Genomic DNA, 16564 nt, shown 5'->3' with positions numbered 1-16564 from the left:
ATGAATAAAATATTGAATATATGCTTTGGGGTTTTTGAATATTACGTACAATTATGTTTTATTTAATGCTTAATTATTTAAAAATATTCATAAAAATGTTTTATAAGAAAATGAAATGCATGCAGAAACTCTCAGTTGAAGTGGGTTGATGCAATAGACTGCAGAGTCCGCGTCCTCACACTACAAAAATGGAGAGATTTGTTTGTGACACTTCTCTGACAATATTCAAATCATTAATGAATATCTTAGCTTGAAATTGCATATATTAAATATTTTAGTTATTCTAGATATTTTAAAAATTTTATTAAATTTTGAATTTGTATAATGTTATTCATTTTTTTAATATTATTTTACGTAAGATAAAATAAATAATATTTTACAAAATTAAAGATTAACTTAAAATTTTAATGTACTTTTTTGTCTCTTTAATTTAGATTATGTATGCTTTTTTACTTTTACTTTTTTTTTCATATAATTAAAACCTCTAGCTTTAAGATTTAACAAATTTGATTACTGGTTAATTTTTTTCTTATTTTCTTAAAATTTTTACAAATTAATTTGATTAAATTATTTCTCATGCAAAATTAATTAACCAAAATATTAAATATAACCTAAAATAAAAAAAATATCATCAAATCCTAATATCACATTTTATAAAATCTTTTGAATTTTATCAAGTTTTCAAATTTTTTTTTACTTTTGAAAATTTAAAATTATTTCATATTTTAATTTTATTACAACCTCAAAAATTTTAAATAAAAAATAAAAAATTTAATATTTTCAAGTAGAAAAATTTTTATGGGGGATAAATTTGGTTAATTTTTAAAATCAAAGATTTGACCAATTTTAAAAATTTAAAAGACTAAAATTGCAGGTAATTTAAGTTAAAGTAGAAAAATACAATTTAATTTTAAATTTTAATAGAAAAATATTAAATATTATAATACAAACTAATAATTAAAAAACATCTAATATAGCCAATAACAAAGTGGGATTTTTTTTTATAAAGCTAAACTTTAAGTTACTAAATTAAACTTAAAACTGGATTATTTAATAAAATAAATATTTTTTTTTCAAACTAAATGTAAAGTTTGCTAACTTGACAATTACAGAAACATTACGTTTAATATTAACATTTATTTTAATAGATAAGGTTTGAGTTCGTCTACCAGGGCTAAAACCTCAAAGTTTTTGTTAAAGATTATTAAAAATTAAAAACATATCAGAAAGAAACATTAAATTATAGGTGAAAAAAAATAAAATTTCTATAATATACCTTTATAATTTTAACATTAATTAAGAGTACAGTGCTAGCATTCAATCAAAATTTCATCGAGACACTTTTGCAAATAATAAATTTTCTTCATGTTTATAGTTGACCTTTGTGGAAAAAAAGAAAAAAAGCATTGGGATAAATAGATTTCTGTAGTAGCTAAGCTTGCCAGAACTATTTATATCAAAATTTAATGTAAGATAAAATATCAATTCATCCGTTGTCGTCCAGCGGTTAGGATATCTGGCTTTCACCCAGGAGACCCGGGTTCGATTCCCGGCAACGGAAAAGGAAGTTTTTACGGTGGAAGTCCTTGCTTATTTCTTGGGAGGTAACGTTGGATCAAGTTTCAATCAAACAACATTTTGATATTAGATTTTGTTAACCTATGTGACATTATAAAAAATAAAAATATATATGATAGATTTTTTATCAAAAACTATAGAATTTAAAATTATTTAATGCATTAACAGTAGGGCATTGCTCCGGTACCTTTACGTTTTGGGTGATTTTAAAATTCTCTGGGACGTGGACAGAATTGATTGGTGACGACGGGTGTTTAGTGAAAAAAATTATTTTTTAGTTTTTCAAATTATATTTTAATAATTTTTTTATTAATTTTTACAAATTAATCCTGAAATATCACACTTAGCACGAATGAGATAACTTACAATCGTCCAAATCTCAGTGAACATTTTGTTTTGTCTTGTGTGTCTATATCCGAATATTGATGAAAAAAAGATGAAGTTGAGAATATTCGACATCAAGATTCGATAGATAGATTAGATATTTTGTCTTCTCTCTATGGAAGAGGGTGCTGTGTTGAACATTACGATTCATATTGGTTTGAAAGATGCTGATTCGGTGGGGGGTTTAAAACGATGTCGTCATAGCTAACGAAGATGGGAACAAAGACGAGTGAAATGATGGTTGAGGAGTTTGAGAAACATGGAAAGGCAGAGGTGGTTCTCGGAATGAGAATGAGAGTACTCTTGCAAATTTAATATATTCATAAGAGGGGTTAAATTGAAAATATAACGAAACTGTAAGCTACATATTTAAATGAGGTCTCATAATTTAATTGGTTGTTTATTGAAGGGTTCTAAAACCTCCTACATTATAAAGGTACTAGAGAAATTTCCTTAATAGTATTAAATGTTATAATTTTTTTATAAAAAATTATCTTGGATAATTTTTAATTCCATACAATTTCGCACATGTTGAAAATTTCTTTATAATTTTCCAAATATATTATGTTCCTTTTCATACTATAAACACAACGCATATTCCGTTTAATGATAACATTAAAGTTTGGAAATCTGTTCATGCAAGGTTGGGTATTCATTTTATTTTGTTGTAAAATATCATGGATCACTATCATTAAACATAGAGGTTAGGTTGTGGGTTGGAAAGCTAAGCAAGCAGTACAAATGTTGTGATATGTCGTACGTATCATGGTTTCTATGCCAGGAATGATATCGTATTTAGGAATATCTCTTTTGACTTGGTGCAGATAGTGGACCTGATAAAAGTGAGATTTTGGTCATGGTTCTTGGCAAAAGCTAAATGCTGTTATATATATAATTACAGAATCGATTATTTTATAAATTACATAAAGCTGTACTATAATTTCTAACTGAACCGGTAAAAAAGAATTATATTTTTCACCTTATACTTTTTTATTACTAGTTATTTTGAAATTAAAACAAATACAAAATACCTTCAGGAGTATATATTATCTAATTTAAAAGAAAAAAATTAATATAATCTCCTCTTAATTATCCTTATAATCAAAGATATTGTGATGGTAATGGACCCAGCCGGTCATAAAAGTTGCACAGAATAGTCATTCCTAGCTGCATTGCGCTTGTGACAAGTACGTTCCTCTTTCTTATACTTTAGTGGCCTCCTCTTGTTTTCCAGTTTTGGCAATCAACAAGTTCCGAAAGCATCTTGGAATGCTAAAAGAATGCTTTTACAAATGAAAATAAATAAATAAAAATTTCTTATACCAATATTCCAGCATTAAGAACTCTCACAAGTATCGAAACATATGATACATAAACCTGTTTGTGTTTTAAAACCATAAAAAACAGGCAAGTTATAATGATACTACATTAAAATAACACACTTATTAGTTTTCAATTTACATAAAGTAAATAGAAGATTATTTAAGTCCATAAGGCTATTATCTGAGCCATATATCAAAAATAACTCCACAAAGTTTCTCCGGTTTGCTTCTCAGGCAAGTTATCCGACGGAGGGGAGCTCATTCTGGGCGGTGACATAAGCATTCCCCCGGCCATGTCTACAAGCAAACTTGGCATAGCAAATATGGCTTCCTCATCTACAAAATCAGTTTGAAACCACAAAGTTGAAGCACTATTGTCAACAATAGTGTTAGCGTCCTCACGGTGAGGCTGAGGTACAAGATGAGTAGCTTCGGTCCTCATCATTGCGGCTGCAGCAGAAGCAGCGGTGCGGATGTCCGCAGGGGATTTGGTGAGAGGCATTTGGTACTTAGCAACGGAATGAGGAAGGTTGAGAACAGCACTTTCACCTTTCAAAGCCAATGCTGCCACGTCATAGGCTGCTGCAGCCATTTCTGGTGTTGGGAATGTGCCAAGCCAAATGCGTGACGCCTTACGTGGCTCTCGGATTTCAGACACCCATTTCCCTCCCCGGCACCGGATTCCATGATACAGTGGGTGCCTCTTCGAAGATGATGATGATGATGGGGCCATACTATGAATCTTATGTAATTGCTAAGGAATTGAACTGTTTAGTACAAAGGTGAAAGCACGTGGCAAATGACACTTGTTGCTGCAACTTAGAGGAAATTTGTGGGAGTGTATGCATATATGATAGGGGTCACTTACATTTATAGTACACGGGATGATGAATGAGCCTGTGATGAATAGCGGATTAAAGGTGAACAAGCTTGTTTCTTTATTTGTTGAGAATCAATGCAATATATAACACTATTCGCTTTGATTTAATATATGCATTATGTGTGGTATGTGAAAAAGTGAGAGCGTGGGCATTTCGTGGGGCAACTCAGTAGTGAGTAGTGTTTAGTGCTTAAACCTAATGCTGGCGCCAATTTTAGCTGGGATCCGAGGAGTAATGCTTTATAATTTGGGGACTAGCTCACTTAACCAATGCGACGAGATATCTTAATTTTGGAAATTGATTTTAGTGCAAAATTGATTTTGAAGTGAAATAATAGTTTATGTTTGAAAATCATTATCATAAAAGTAAATTTATAATAAAATATAAAACTTAGAGTGAGTTCAGATAAATAATTTAATTAAATATTTATTGAAATTTTTTCTCACATGATAACTTATGGTTTAAATTTGACTATAAAAATTATTATAATAAACTTTTAAAAATATATATTTTGATACACTTTATTTTTTTTAAAAAAACTTGTTAAAACAAATTAAAAATACTTATAATAGTTATAAATTATTTTCATAAACCTAAATAACCTTTATTTATGTGTTTTCAAACACTTCTTTAGTATACAATTAATTCAAAAGCTATTTGCTTGCCTTTAGTCAAATATACTTTTAAGAAGAAAAACAATTTTGATTTTAAAGAACCAAACAACATTTTTTCCCTTAAAATCATGTTATAACTCCTCTCAAACTTGATTATTTGAGGTCTCCTATATCATTTTTCCAAACATGTAAACAGTTTCTATGGTTTAAACAGCGGAATTCTATTAGTTGTAGATGAGGCGCACACGAAACTGGGTATAGCCACAGCCCCACAGCAAAACTAAATGTCTATGACTATATCCACTATTTCTTGAGATCCCAATCTTTAGCATATTTCCCTTTTTCTTCTCCTAAAAGTAATTTCATGTCCCAAAACACGTGTCTATATGTAAAGTCTAGTTTAATTATAAAAGTTTTTTTTTTTTGTTTAATGAATAAGCAAGACAATCCGTAGTCATATTCTGTCTGTTGACTGCTTTTGCAGAGTAAAGTTAAACTTAGTCATGTTGCGTTGATGCAGATTGAGCACATAAATAAAACGGAATCCTAATAAGAATAACTTTTTGTGATTTATCGTAAGCATTCCCGTCATTATTAATATGCGTAAGGATATTATGATAAAAAAATAATTATCAACCTTTATATTATAATTATAAACAAGATAGAGTATTTTATTTGAGAAGTAAAATAATTAGTGAGACTATTCTCGTTTGTAGAGTTTGTTGTGTGTATTTTTTTCAAATTACAATTATCTAAAAATGACGAATAAATTACACTATTTTTATTATAGACTTAATTTAAAATAATTTTATTGTATATATATATATAATATTTGTAAAAATATACTTTTTTATGAGTAAATTATAAATATATTTATTTTAAAATAAAATAACTATATATGGCATGAATTACTAACTAATTGTTAAGAAATTAAATAAATAGTTATTTAAATACTTAAAAAATTAAGCAATAAATCATGTTTGTTTAAAAGTTGTGTTTTAAGTATACTTAGCCCAGCCCATAGAGGAGTCACCGCACACAATTTCACGCCAGAAGTTAGGAGACGTGGATATTGATATTCCAACAGGAGTTGAGCTTTGTTATATTTTTATATTTATCTTTTTAATAATAAAAAGTTATTGTTAGATAAATACATATATAAGTAATCTTAAAAACATAATGGATAAAAGGATTGAAAAGTATTCTTAGGTTGCGGGTCAATCGATTTCCTCATTTATATTATTATTAGTTGCAATATTACCTGAAAGAGAAAATTACTGCTTCACGATGTTGCCTTTCGTATTTTATTGCCCCAGAATCCCAATGAGGAGACGGTTCACGTTTGCTTTCCTAATGCTACATCAAAGGGAGTTAATTTTAAGTAAAAGGAAAAAGATGTTTGAATTCTTCGAAAATGTTGTGTGATCCGTCAGACCTTTAAGAATTAATATTATTTCCATAATATTTTTATTTTATTTTATTATTCCTCATTATCATATTAATTATTTTATTTTATGTTATCTCTTTCAATATATAAGAAATATACAACTAATCAACAAATACAAATTTTCAACTTTTTAGATCCCATGTACAACTTTGGCAAACATTTGTCCTTGGTACTGTTACAGCGTACAAGCCACCAGAACTCTTGTCTGCTTCTATTCTCACACGTTTATTTGACTGTTCTAACATTAATTTTTTGGTATTCTGGATCGGGTTGTCGATCGTTTCATTTACAGGTGAATGTGATACTTTAATACATTCTCTAACCCAACTGACGAGTCACGTCTTTTATATATATAATTTTAAACGTAACATAATGTACGATATCTATTTGTTAGTTTAATTGGTAACTTAATCATTAAAAACTTTCAAAAATGAAATGAATTTCTAATAGTTTTATTGAGTCACTTTAATTAATTTGAAAATGGCATTAGGTTTAAATGTGTATTGAGTCATATAAAAAGATTCACGATTCAATACTTCAATTTATGAACACTCACCAGATGTGGCATCACGTGCTTAGAGAATTGAGAAGAAAATTAAAGTAGCGATTGATTTGCTGTGTATTTCTTAGGACCTAAATATTAAGAGTATATTTGATTTTTTTTAAATAGTTTTTAATTTTTAAAAATAAATGTAATATAAAATGTAAGATTATTTAAAAATAATTTATATTACATTTTATTTTTTAAAATTAAAAACTATTTTATTTTTAAAAATCAAACATATTCTGAGTATTTTGATTTTATTTGTTAAATTACTGAAAATACTCATAGTATAATGAACTTAAATTTTTTAATAAGAATATTTTTCTTGCTCTGAGTCTTTATCTTCTTTTATATATATATATATATATATATATATATTATATGATATTAAAAAATAATATATACTAAAATATTTTATTTTAAAAAATACAATTTTTACTGTAAGTCAAATATGAAAATATAAAAAATTATAAAATATTAAAAATAATTAATGACATTTTTTTAAAATATTAAAAATTTTAAAAATCAAATAATAAAAAAATTAGGATATAAAAAATGTTATTGATATTTTTTAAAAAATTTATATTTTCATAATTTTTTCAAAACTAATTTAGTAATTTTTTTTATTTATAAAAAATAGACCAAACTCTTTCGTCTTGTCTTAATGTTAGGGTAGATACTTTCGATTTGAGAGAAAAAAATGATCGGTTGACAAATTAAAGAAAAGAGGGAGAGAAAGGAGACAATTCCCTTTATACTCTCACTATTCATAATATTATTTATCTTGAGTAACTTTTATTCTATATATTGTAATCATATGACTAATAATATTAAAATCCTTCTCCTTTCCAATGTAAATTTCTTCCCTACCACAATTACGCATAGTAAACAGTAAATAAAATGAACATCACTCATGCTAGTCATATATCTAACTCTAATCTTAATCTTCCTAATACTTACTATATTTCTAACTCAACACAATTTTATATTTGTTTGTCAATTGTGTGAGAAATGATTAAATATTCTCTTTTCTCCTTTTAGTGTCCAAAGTACATGATTCATAAATGAAACATATTATTGGGATAGGTTGTAGAGTATATTAACTATTTGAGTTTCAATCACTCCATCTTCCTCAAACATGTATATTTGCTACAACTGTTATATCATCTATTCAACAATGGCATCTTTACCTTAAACATGTCACAACTACCAAATTTAACCTTTAATTTCTCGTAGTTTGTTAGAATATCTAAAATTTGAGTATTTTGAATATTTAAATTGTGAATTTGCTAAACAACTTACACTATATTTTGCAAATAGTAATTCTACTTCACACATTCCATTTGATTTAATTATTTTGACATTTGCAACCCTTCCCCTGTTCTTCAATTACGATTTTCATTATTTTATCTTATTTGTTGATGAATATTCTTGATATATATGGATATATTTTTTTAAAACATCGATCCAAATTATTTCAAACTTATATCAAATTTGTAAATGTGGTTAAAATTCAGTTCTCTTGTGCTATTAAAATTCTTCTTACAAACAATGGAATGGAATATCAAGATTTCTCTTTACTTCAATTTCTGAATCAACAAGATGCCATTGTTTAACACTATTGTCCTTGCACCTATCAGTAGAATGGTTGAGTTTAATGAAAGCATTGTCATATTGTTACTTCTATGCATGTTTTCTCCTTTCTTCCTTATGTCAAAAAAATAAAATAAAATTGGGGGGAAGTTGCTCTTAATCTTGGCTATACTATCAATTGTTTTCTTACCTTAGTCCTTAAAAAATTTGTCTCATTTCAAAAAATTGTTTGATATGTCTCTTAACTATTTAATCCTTGAACCATCTGGATGCACTTGTTTTATTCTTTTACAGTCTCATGAACATACATTATAATATTATGTTTGTTTGTGTTGTTTTCTTGGTTATGTCATTGAACACAAATGATATTGTTGTTAGGTTCCTATTTAACATCTAGTTATTCTAAAAACTATCCTTATGAGGCTGCAATAACTAAAAGAATTCAAATTATTGTTAATTTTGCCACAGGAGAAAAAGTGCCAAAATAGTCCGCACCCTTTAATTGAGTGTAGCCTGTAACATCCCCAATTTTAATTTGTGTACTTAGGGTTATCCAAGTTTAGTTAGCCTTTATTAGTACTACTATTATTATATTGATTGATTTTCGTGCATTTTTGATAATTTTGTGGATTTGTTGATTTTATGAATGTTCTCTTTTAATGATGATTATTTAAATTGCTAGGGCCCCTGCTGCGCGATAGAGCTTGATATTTTTGTGGTAATGTTTGATGTGAATTTTTATGTGCATGTGTTATAATAATTACATGATGAGATTATCTTAAATAACCCTAGGTTAGTGAGATTAACCCTGGGGCGAATTTGTCTTTTGGTCAAATGGGAGGACCCCATTTTACTTCATGACCATTGTGATTAATGCTTACATTATCTTTTTTAATTCATGTTATTGAATTTTGCTAGATATTTTCTTAAAACTAGTAGAACTACACGTGTAACTTTTCCTCTCTAACCTTAATTGGTCACTTAAGGGAAGCCACCCTTTTGCCCTAGATTCCACGTGCAAAACAAAATTTCAAGAGACACTTTTCAATCTTTCCTCATTTAAGTCTTGTAGCCGAAAAGCCATTCAATGTCTAGGGGGAGGGAGAAATTTGAATAGACACCTTGTGATTTTGTTCAAATATATCCCTCTTAATTAGGGCAACCAATTTTCGTTAATGCATATGAGATAAGAGAGAGAGAAACCGGCCATAATGACCTAGATTTTGAGCCTAAATAATTGCATTTAACACAATTATCAATTCCCTAGTTACCCTAATTAAATGTGGCCGTTTGTCCTTTCCTAAACCATTACTTTGCAATCAATTGAGATTCCCTCATAAAAGGTGCAGCCGAGAATTAAAGGAAGATTAGAGCCCAAAATCCCTTCCTAAAACGTAAACTCTTCCTATTCTCGTGCCCTTTATTATAGCTGACCAATTTAATTCCATTTGTCATTTATTCCAATGAACATTTATTGAGAAATTCCCCATACTTAATCACTCTCACGAGAAGCCTTTTCACCTAGCCGTTACATGCACCATAATTACCTTAATTACCTCCCACTTACCTTCAACCTCTCGAGAAAATGAATGGACACACGCTCAAATTCCCTTTCCATATAATTGGAACCGCCCGCCGCATTTAGGGAGTAATGATGCTAGCTTGAAAAGTCGCCATCTAAGGCATTTAAAACCCAAAACCGTGCATGACATTAATTGCATATTCACCCCCTTAATTGCAAACTTTTTAGATTCTCATGCGTGTTTAATTGGTGCTGACCAGATTGTCATAAATTAGCATGATTCTTGCAGACAATCATTAAGGACGCCCTTTCCATTCCCACTTACTCGAATAACCTTCCATTTTCCCATTTAACTGTCACTGGATTTATTTAATTACCCACTTGCTTTTATTTAGGCGTGTCAATCAGCCTGGAACGTTTCAAATGGAGCCATTACTTCCCCAAATCCGTGCCCGATATTGATCATATTTACCTTCCTTAATTACCTTGCATTAATTGCATGAACCAACTGACCATTCACATTATTTTTCCCTAATAACTGCGTCCTAATTGCATTTAAACCGAGGGGACCTCACCTGCCTCATTTAAATCGTCATTCAAGTTACCTAAATTACCTCTTAACCGCATTTAACCTCACGAGGAAAACGAAAGGATAGCCTACTCCACTTCCTTCTGGAGTTGACCCAGCCGCAAGCCTGCACTTATTAAGCAACCAGAAACTTAGCAACATTTATTCTGGAAATTACGCCCCATTAATTGCATGCAATTATTTCTTGTTTTATGGCACTGGCCACACGCCTAAGGCAAAGAGAAAAGCGCCACCTTGTCTCGAGGAGTCCAAGAGGCATCACCTTTTCACTAGCCACTCAAAAGGACATCACCCTTTCAAATTCACGGGACACGAAGGGTTTGAACCCATTTCCCTCCACAAGCAAACCCTAGCTGCCAACGTGGATTAATTACCTACTCTTGCCTAGGTCAAACCCCCCATTCGGTTACTCCGTCATGATGAATGGCGTGTGGAGACGTGTGGATCACCAACGACTTGCTTCTTTTGCACTCTGTGCATTGAATGCTCTCGACAAGGCGCATCACCTACACTTGGACACCATGAGACATGACTATTCAAGTGAGAAGGCGAAAGGGTATGTCACTTCGCCTAACCTAGCCCTAAAACCCTTCTTGTGCAACTCCTCATCGTCAGCCCCTGGAAGACGAATGGGCAAAAGCTTTAAGCCACACTATATAAGGACACCTTTTAATCCTCACGTGCCCTTTTCCCCTTATTTTTCAAAAACACTCTCAACCTCACTACTTCTTTTCTCTCTCGACACCTTCTCACCCTCACACAAAACCCTGTACGCCCTTTTCTCTCGTGGATAACACACTTCATCACCAACCACTCAAGGAGGCGACAAAACGCTAAGGACTCAAGTCGTGACCAAGATTCTGCTAGTACCAAGACCAAGCTGTCCACTCTATCTCTCTTTCTCAAACCAAACAAGGTTAGGGGAGCTCTTGTACCTTGTTTGCGCTTGAATGCATGTGGTTGTTTGTTAACTTGTAAACTCTGCATGCACTCTCTTCTTCTTGTTTTCGTCTCTGATCTTCATCAATGAAAATTACATGCAAACCATTTTCCTTCATCTTGTGGTGATTCTATTTGGATGGTGTTTCAAAAATCCATGTTTTGTAACTTGCGTAAACTTGATTGGGGTTGAAATAGTTTTGCATGTTGATAATATTGAAATCCTTGTATGAGTCTCGGTTGTATACCTTTATTATTGAATAAAGTTGGTAACTTTGATGAATATCCAATTGCATGTTAAAGTAACTCTATGAATCCTTGTGTTCTTTTTAGTTTTCATCGACTACCCTCCTTCCTTTTTGTTTTAGCTGAGAAATTACTCACCTTTTTCTCTCAGTTTGATTCTGTATGACCAAGGAACCTTTTTTCTTAACCATGAAAGAATTCTCCTACCACATAATCACTATTTTACGAAAAATTTGTGGTAGAAATGAGTTGCATGTGTGATTAAACTTGCGGTTATTTCCATGATTCTTTGATGATTATTTTGTTTGCGAAGGTACATTTTGACTATGATATTTTGACAAAATTTTTATAACTATCTCTATCTTCTCTCCTTTTCTTTTATTCTCGGACTGTGGACGAATAGTTCTTCTTTTCTTTGAATGTACTAGCTCTTATGAGCATGGATTTGGTTATGTGGTTTGTGACCTTTGGGAATTTAATGTGCATTCAAAAATGGTAAAGTGAGAATGCGGTTACGAAACTCTTTATGTGCACGATATAGAGGATGAAGAGTCAAGGTCACAGTTTAGCACAGCTGAGGAATGTGAGTGTTCAGGTTTGAGGGACGGACCTTGGGGGTAGTGGAGGGGGTTTGCCCCAATGGTGCGGAATAGCTCACCGCGGCCGGGACACGTCGCCATCAAAACCTCCACTAATCTTGACGCGAGCAAGCATTACCGAGGATCGTGGAAGGACTCGTTTCTGAGGGACTGAAATGGTTAAATGGGAGAATATTCTTGATGGATTACATACAAGTGTGCTTGTAGGGAACGAGGGCCTCCGATCACGTTGACTGGAGGAATGGTGAGAACAAACTGAGGAAGTAGTGACGTTTTAAGCGTTAGTATTTAAATTATGTTGTGACGAACCTCTGTGACTCTGCCTGCATTTTGTAACTATTTATTGGGCATTTTGTTATGACTGTGTGTTTATTAAGATGTGACTTCACAAGTGATTGATATTACTCTGATTTTCTTACTTACTCAATATCTGATGACTGATTGTATTGGAGCTCAACCTTTCTGTTCGTGTTCTATCATTGTGTGTTTGTATGTATTGCATGACTGTGTGACAGATGGACCCTTAGCGAGCAATGATTTGGGGAGAAGATTTCGGGGAGAAAGCAGTCTGGATTGATAGCGACCCAGACGACCTGCCACCCACTTCTCGCCCTCAGCCAGTGGATGACTCTTCCGACTTCGATGGATTAAAATATGATCCCAGTGAGGATTCACTTCCATTAGAGTTTTATTTATAGGCTGTTACTTTATTTTGTCATGGATGAATACTGCTCATAGGCTTTGAGTTATTTTATTGCTTTTGGAAATACTAGACTTTGGGGTTTTACTTTACCGTGGACTTTACTTTGGACATTTGGCTGGATAATTTACAAGACGTTTTCTTTTACTCATGTTCTCTTTGCTACATTTCTAGAATCTTACTCCAAATGATTTACAATTTTATGTACTTACTCTGATGTTGTTATAAAACCATTCTAGAAACTATTAATGTAGTTCACATAAAAGCATTGTATGTTTTATGAAATGAAACTAATTGGAAATATGATTCGTGATAGGTGAACTCGAATCAAGTATGTTGTTGTGTTTTTTTTTTTTTTAATTTCTGAAAATTGATTGGAGTTGTTATGATTAAATGAACAAATTCTTGAGGCAAAAATGTGAATATCAAAAGCTAATATTGTTAGCGTTAAATTGTACAATGAGGAATTGTATTGTGATTGTCTATGGAGGCATTTTGAACTAGCCATTGAAGATGTAAAGTCGGAATTGTGCCCTGTGATATGAATTGTATGTAGCTGATAGAATCTCTCTATAATGCGATTTTGACAATGAATTCTTTTACTCGTTAGTTCAGGTGTATCATCTTATAGATACTAAAACCATAAGATAAATAGATGGGGTTTTGGTAGAGATTTAGGTGTTACAATTTTAGTGGTATCAGAGCAGTTCAATCCATTCGGCCCTGGGTATGGTCCTAACTGCCCAAACTTGTGTAAATTGATTGACGAGTTGTTTTTACCTTAGGTTTTATTTTTCTGATTGATGGTGATTCTTAGCCTTAGAGTATTCACGCTATTTTACTTGCCTGCGACTTGTTTTTTTATAGTTCTATGGCTTGGAGACAGAGGAATGTTAGTATTGATACCTTACTCGAGAGAGTAGTGGGTATCCTGGAGAGGCAACACGAGCCAGCTCCGAACCGAGGACTATCCGAGTTTCGTAAGAACAAGCCCTCTCACTTTCGTGGAGGATTTGACCCTGATGGAGCCCAACTCTGGCTGGAAGAGTTGGAGAAGATATTTGAGGCCATGGCATGTCCGAACGACGAGAAGGTCGTTTATGCTACTTTCATGCTCGTAGGTGAAGCAGAGCATTGGTGGAGGATCGCTCGCCAACAGTTGGTGACGGATGGGACCGCTATTGATTGGCTAACTTTTCGGCATAGATTCCTTGAGAAGTACTTTCCTGAGGATCTTAGAAGGAGAAAGGAGCTAGAATTTCTGAACTTGAAGCAAGGAAGTACAAGCGTAGGGGAGTACGCGGCCAAATTTGATGAACTGTCGAGGTATTGCTCCTATTTTTCTCATGTCGATGACCGAGCTAGATGCTCCAAGTTCGAGAGTGGACTCTGGCCCGATACCAAGCAAGTAATTGGCTACCAACAGATTGCGCATTTCCCTGAATTGGTAGACAAGTGTCGAGTTTATGAGGATGACACAAAGGCAAGGCAAGCTGCATGGAAGAACACTAGACCTTGATGGAATGTGGGGAGTTTTGACTTCAAGAGGAGAGAGATACGAGATGGGAAGAAGCCGTACCACTGCCCCAACTACCAGCAAAAGGAAAATTCCTTTGACACTAGACGATCGGACCATAGAGGACAGAGGCGACCTGAGTTGCGCTGTTTCAGCTGTGGAGGACCTCATCTCCAAAGAGATTGCCACCAAAATCCTGTCACTTGCTTTAGATGTGGTCAGCAAGGCCACACTATAGCTCTTCTTGCCATTTGGCGAGGAATAATGCGGGAGGAAATGACCAGGGGAGGAACTGGAATGGGAATCGTAACAACAATGGAGGTCAGAATTAGACGGGAAATCGTCGTCAGCCAAATCCTATTAACTCTAGGAATCCTTCTGGAAGACCTGACATGAGGGGACGTGTGTACACGATGAGTGGTACTGAGGACACTCACTCTGATGACTTGATTCAAGGTGCGTGTGTTATAAATGGTGTTTCTTTAAGAGTATTGTATGATTCTGGAGCAATGCATTCTTTTATTTCCAATGATTGTGTGAGGCAGTTGGAGTTGCCTATCTCTCATATGACCGGAAACCTTATTGTCTCTACCCCTGCCGGTCCGTCTATTGCCACCTCCCTTGTTTGCCGTGATTGTCATATTTATTTGGAAGGTCAAGAATTCATTGTTAACTTGATCTGTTTACCCCTCTCTGATTTGGATGTCATCCTAGGTATGGATTGGCTTTCTGCCAACCATGTCATGTTAGATTGTCCAAATAAGAAGTTAGCTTTTAGTTTGAACAATGTTGAAAGGACCAAGGAGGAAACTCAAGAAAGCCAAGATGCTCATTGTACCCGTGATCCAAGGGATGCGAAAACACAAATTTTCACGGTTTTTGCTATTGGCGATCCTAAGGACGACCCTGTGCTTGATGAGATATCCATTGTTTGTGAATATCCTGAAGTTTTTCCCGAGAACGTGCCTGGATTGCCTTCGGAGAGAGAAGTTGAATTCTCTATAGACTTGGTTCCTGGTGCTGGACCAGTTTCCATGGCACCCTACCGAATGTCGCCCGTAGAACTTGTTGAGTTAAAGCAACAAGTGGAGGAATTACTTGGGAAGCATGAGGAATAAAAGGTGATGAAGAAGAGTTACCTGAAGATGATTAAAGACAACTATTAACAGAGAGATTATAGTGAAAGTCCTGCAAATAAGTTGATTTCTGTCTAATTGTTATAAAATGCCTCAAATTAGCAATATTAGGTATATCAAGTGGCTTAAGCAAGTCCATATTAGAGTGAAAGGGTTGAGGTATGTTGCATGAGTCTAAAACAATGGTTGACTCATGTTGAAAGGAGAAAGTGTCTTAAAAAAGACAACATTCCTTGATACATTTAGAGTTATAGTATGAAGATCATAGAGTAAGTAACCTTTAATATGCTCCTTGTAATCAAGAAAAACAGATTTAATAGCTTTAGGATAGAACTTTGTTCTATTGGCCTGTAATGTACTTGCATATGCTAGGCATCCAAAAAATTTTAAATGCTACAGTAATACAAGCTTATTGTACAAAATTTCATAAGGACACTTTTCATCTAATAATGGAGTTGGAAGTCTATTAATAATGTGATTTGTATGAGTCACAATATAACATCAAAGTTTCTTTAGTAAATTGGCTTGAAAGAAAATAGCATGAGCAACATTCATAATATGTTATGTTTTCTCTCAACAATATTATTTTGTCGAGAGGTCTCAACATATGACTTTTGGTGTAAAATATCCTTACTTGAGTAAAAATCAGTCATAAAAAATTCTAGATGGTTATTATTTCTTATTATTTTGAGTTTAACATTGAATTGTGTATTTATATAAGAAATTTTTTTGGATGTGTGATCTAGTTTCTCCTTTATTTTTCATGAGTATAATCCAAGTAAACCTAGAAAAGTTATCCACTATTGTTAAAAAATATTTATGTCTATTTTTTTTAAATTTTCTTTCCCACATTTATCCTCAGGTTTGATAGAATAAAATGCTGTTACAAACAAAAATAATAAAAAAACTTGGGAAATAAGTTCGGCCTTAGAAACATAAATTTTACATTGTGCA

At 32.7% G+C, this 16564-nt stretch overlaps 3 protein-coding genes and 1 non-coding gene across 4 annotated transcripts; 3 read left to right on the top strand and 1 right to left on the bottom strand.

The window, feature by feature from the left end:
• Positions 1-1489: 1489 nt before the first annotated feature.
• On the top strand, positions 1490-1561 carry TRNAE-UUC. The gene has a single exon. It is a non-coding gene; the product is annotated as a tRNA-Glu (tRNA).
• A 1916-nt stretch (positions 1562-3477) lies between these two features.
• LOC113870200 (ethylene-responsive transcription factor ERF026-like) lies at positions 3478-4017 on the bottom strand. Its single transcript, XM_027506796.1, has one exon. It carries the CDS (start codon positions 4015-4017, stop codon positions 3478-3480), a length of 540 nt encoding a protein of 179 aa, XP_027362597.1.
• A 9812-nt stretch (positions 4018-13829) lies between these two features.
• LOC113870199 lies at positions 13830-14477 on the top strand. Its single transcript, XM_027506795.1, has one exon. The coding sequence runs from the start codon at positions 13830-13832 to the stop codon at positions 14475-14477; it is 648 nt and encodes a 215-aa protein (XP_027362596.1).
• Positions 14478-14520: 43 nt separating this feature from the next.
• On the top strand, positions 14521-15592 carry LOC113870198. The gene is made up of 2 exons (XM_027506794.1): positions 14521-14691; positions 14807-15592. The coding sequence occupies exons 1-2, from the start codon at positions 14521-14523 to the stop codon at positions 15590-15592; spliced, it is 957 nt and encodes a 318-aa protein (XP_027362595.1).
• The last annotated feature ends 972 nt before the right edge of the window (positions 15593-16564 follow it).

Source organism: Abrus precatorius, unplaced genomic scaffold (assembly GCF_003935025.1).
Source record: "Abrus precatorius isolate BTA unplaced genomic scaffold, Abrus_2018 Scaffold6, whole genome shotgun sequence".
In the NCBI taxonomy this organism is placed as follows: domain Eukaryota; kingdom Viridiplantae; phylum Streptophyta; class Magnoliopsida; order Fabales; family Fabaceae; genus Abrus; species Abrus precatorius.
This window is presented reverse-complemented; position numbering and strand designations above follow the sequence as displayed.

What these genes read in the sequence shown, in the direction of transcription:
- LOC113870200 (XM_027506796.1), bottom strand. Translation starts at nt 4,017, where the DNA reads ATGGCCCCATCATCATCATCATCTTCGAAGAGGCACCCACTGTATCAT.
- LOC113870199 (XM_027506795.1), top strand. Translation starts at nt 13,830, where the DNA reads ATGGCTTGGAGACAGAGGAATGTTAGTATTGATACCTTACTCGAGAGA.
- LOC113870198 (XM_027506794.1), top strand. Translation starts at nt 14,521, where the DNA reads ATGGGAAGAAGCCGTACCACTGCCCCAACTACCAGCAAAAGGAAAATT. An exon ending in TGTCACTTGCTTTAGATGTG is followed by an intron (nt 14,692 to 14,806) that starts GTCAGCAAGGCC and finishes GGTCAGAATTAG; the next exon opens with ACGGGAAATCGTCGTCAGCC.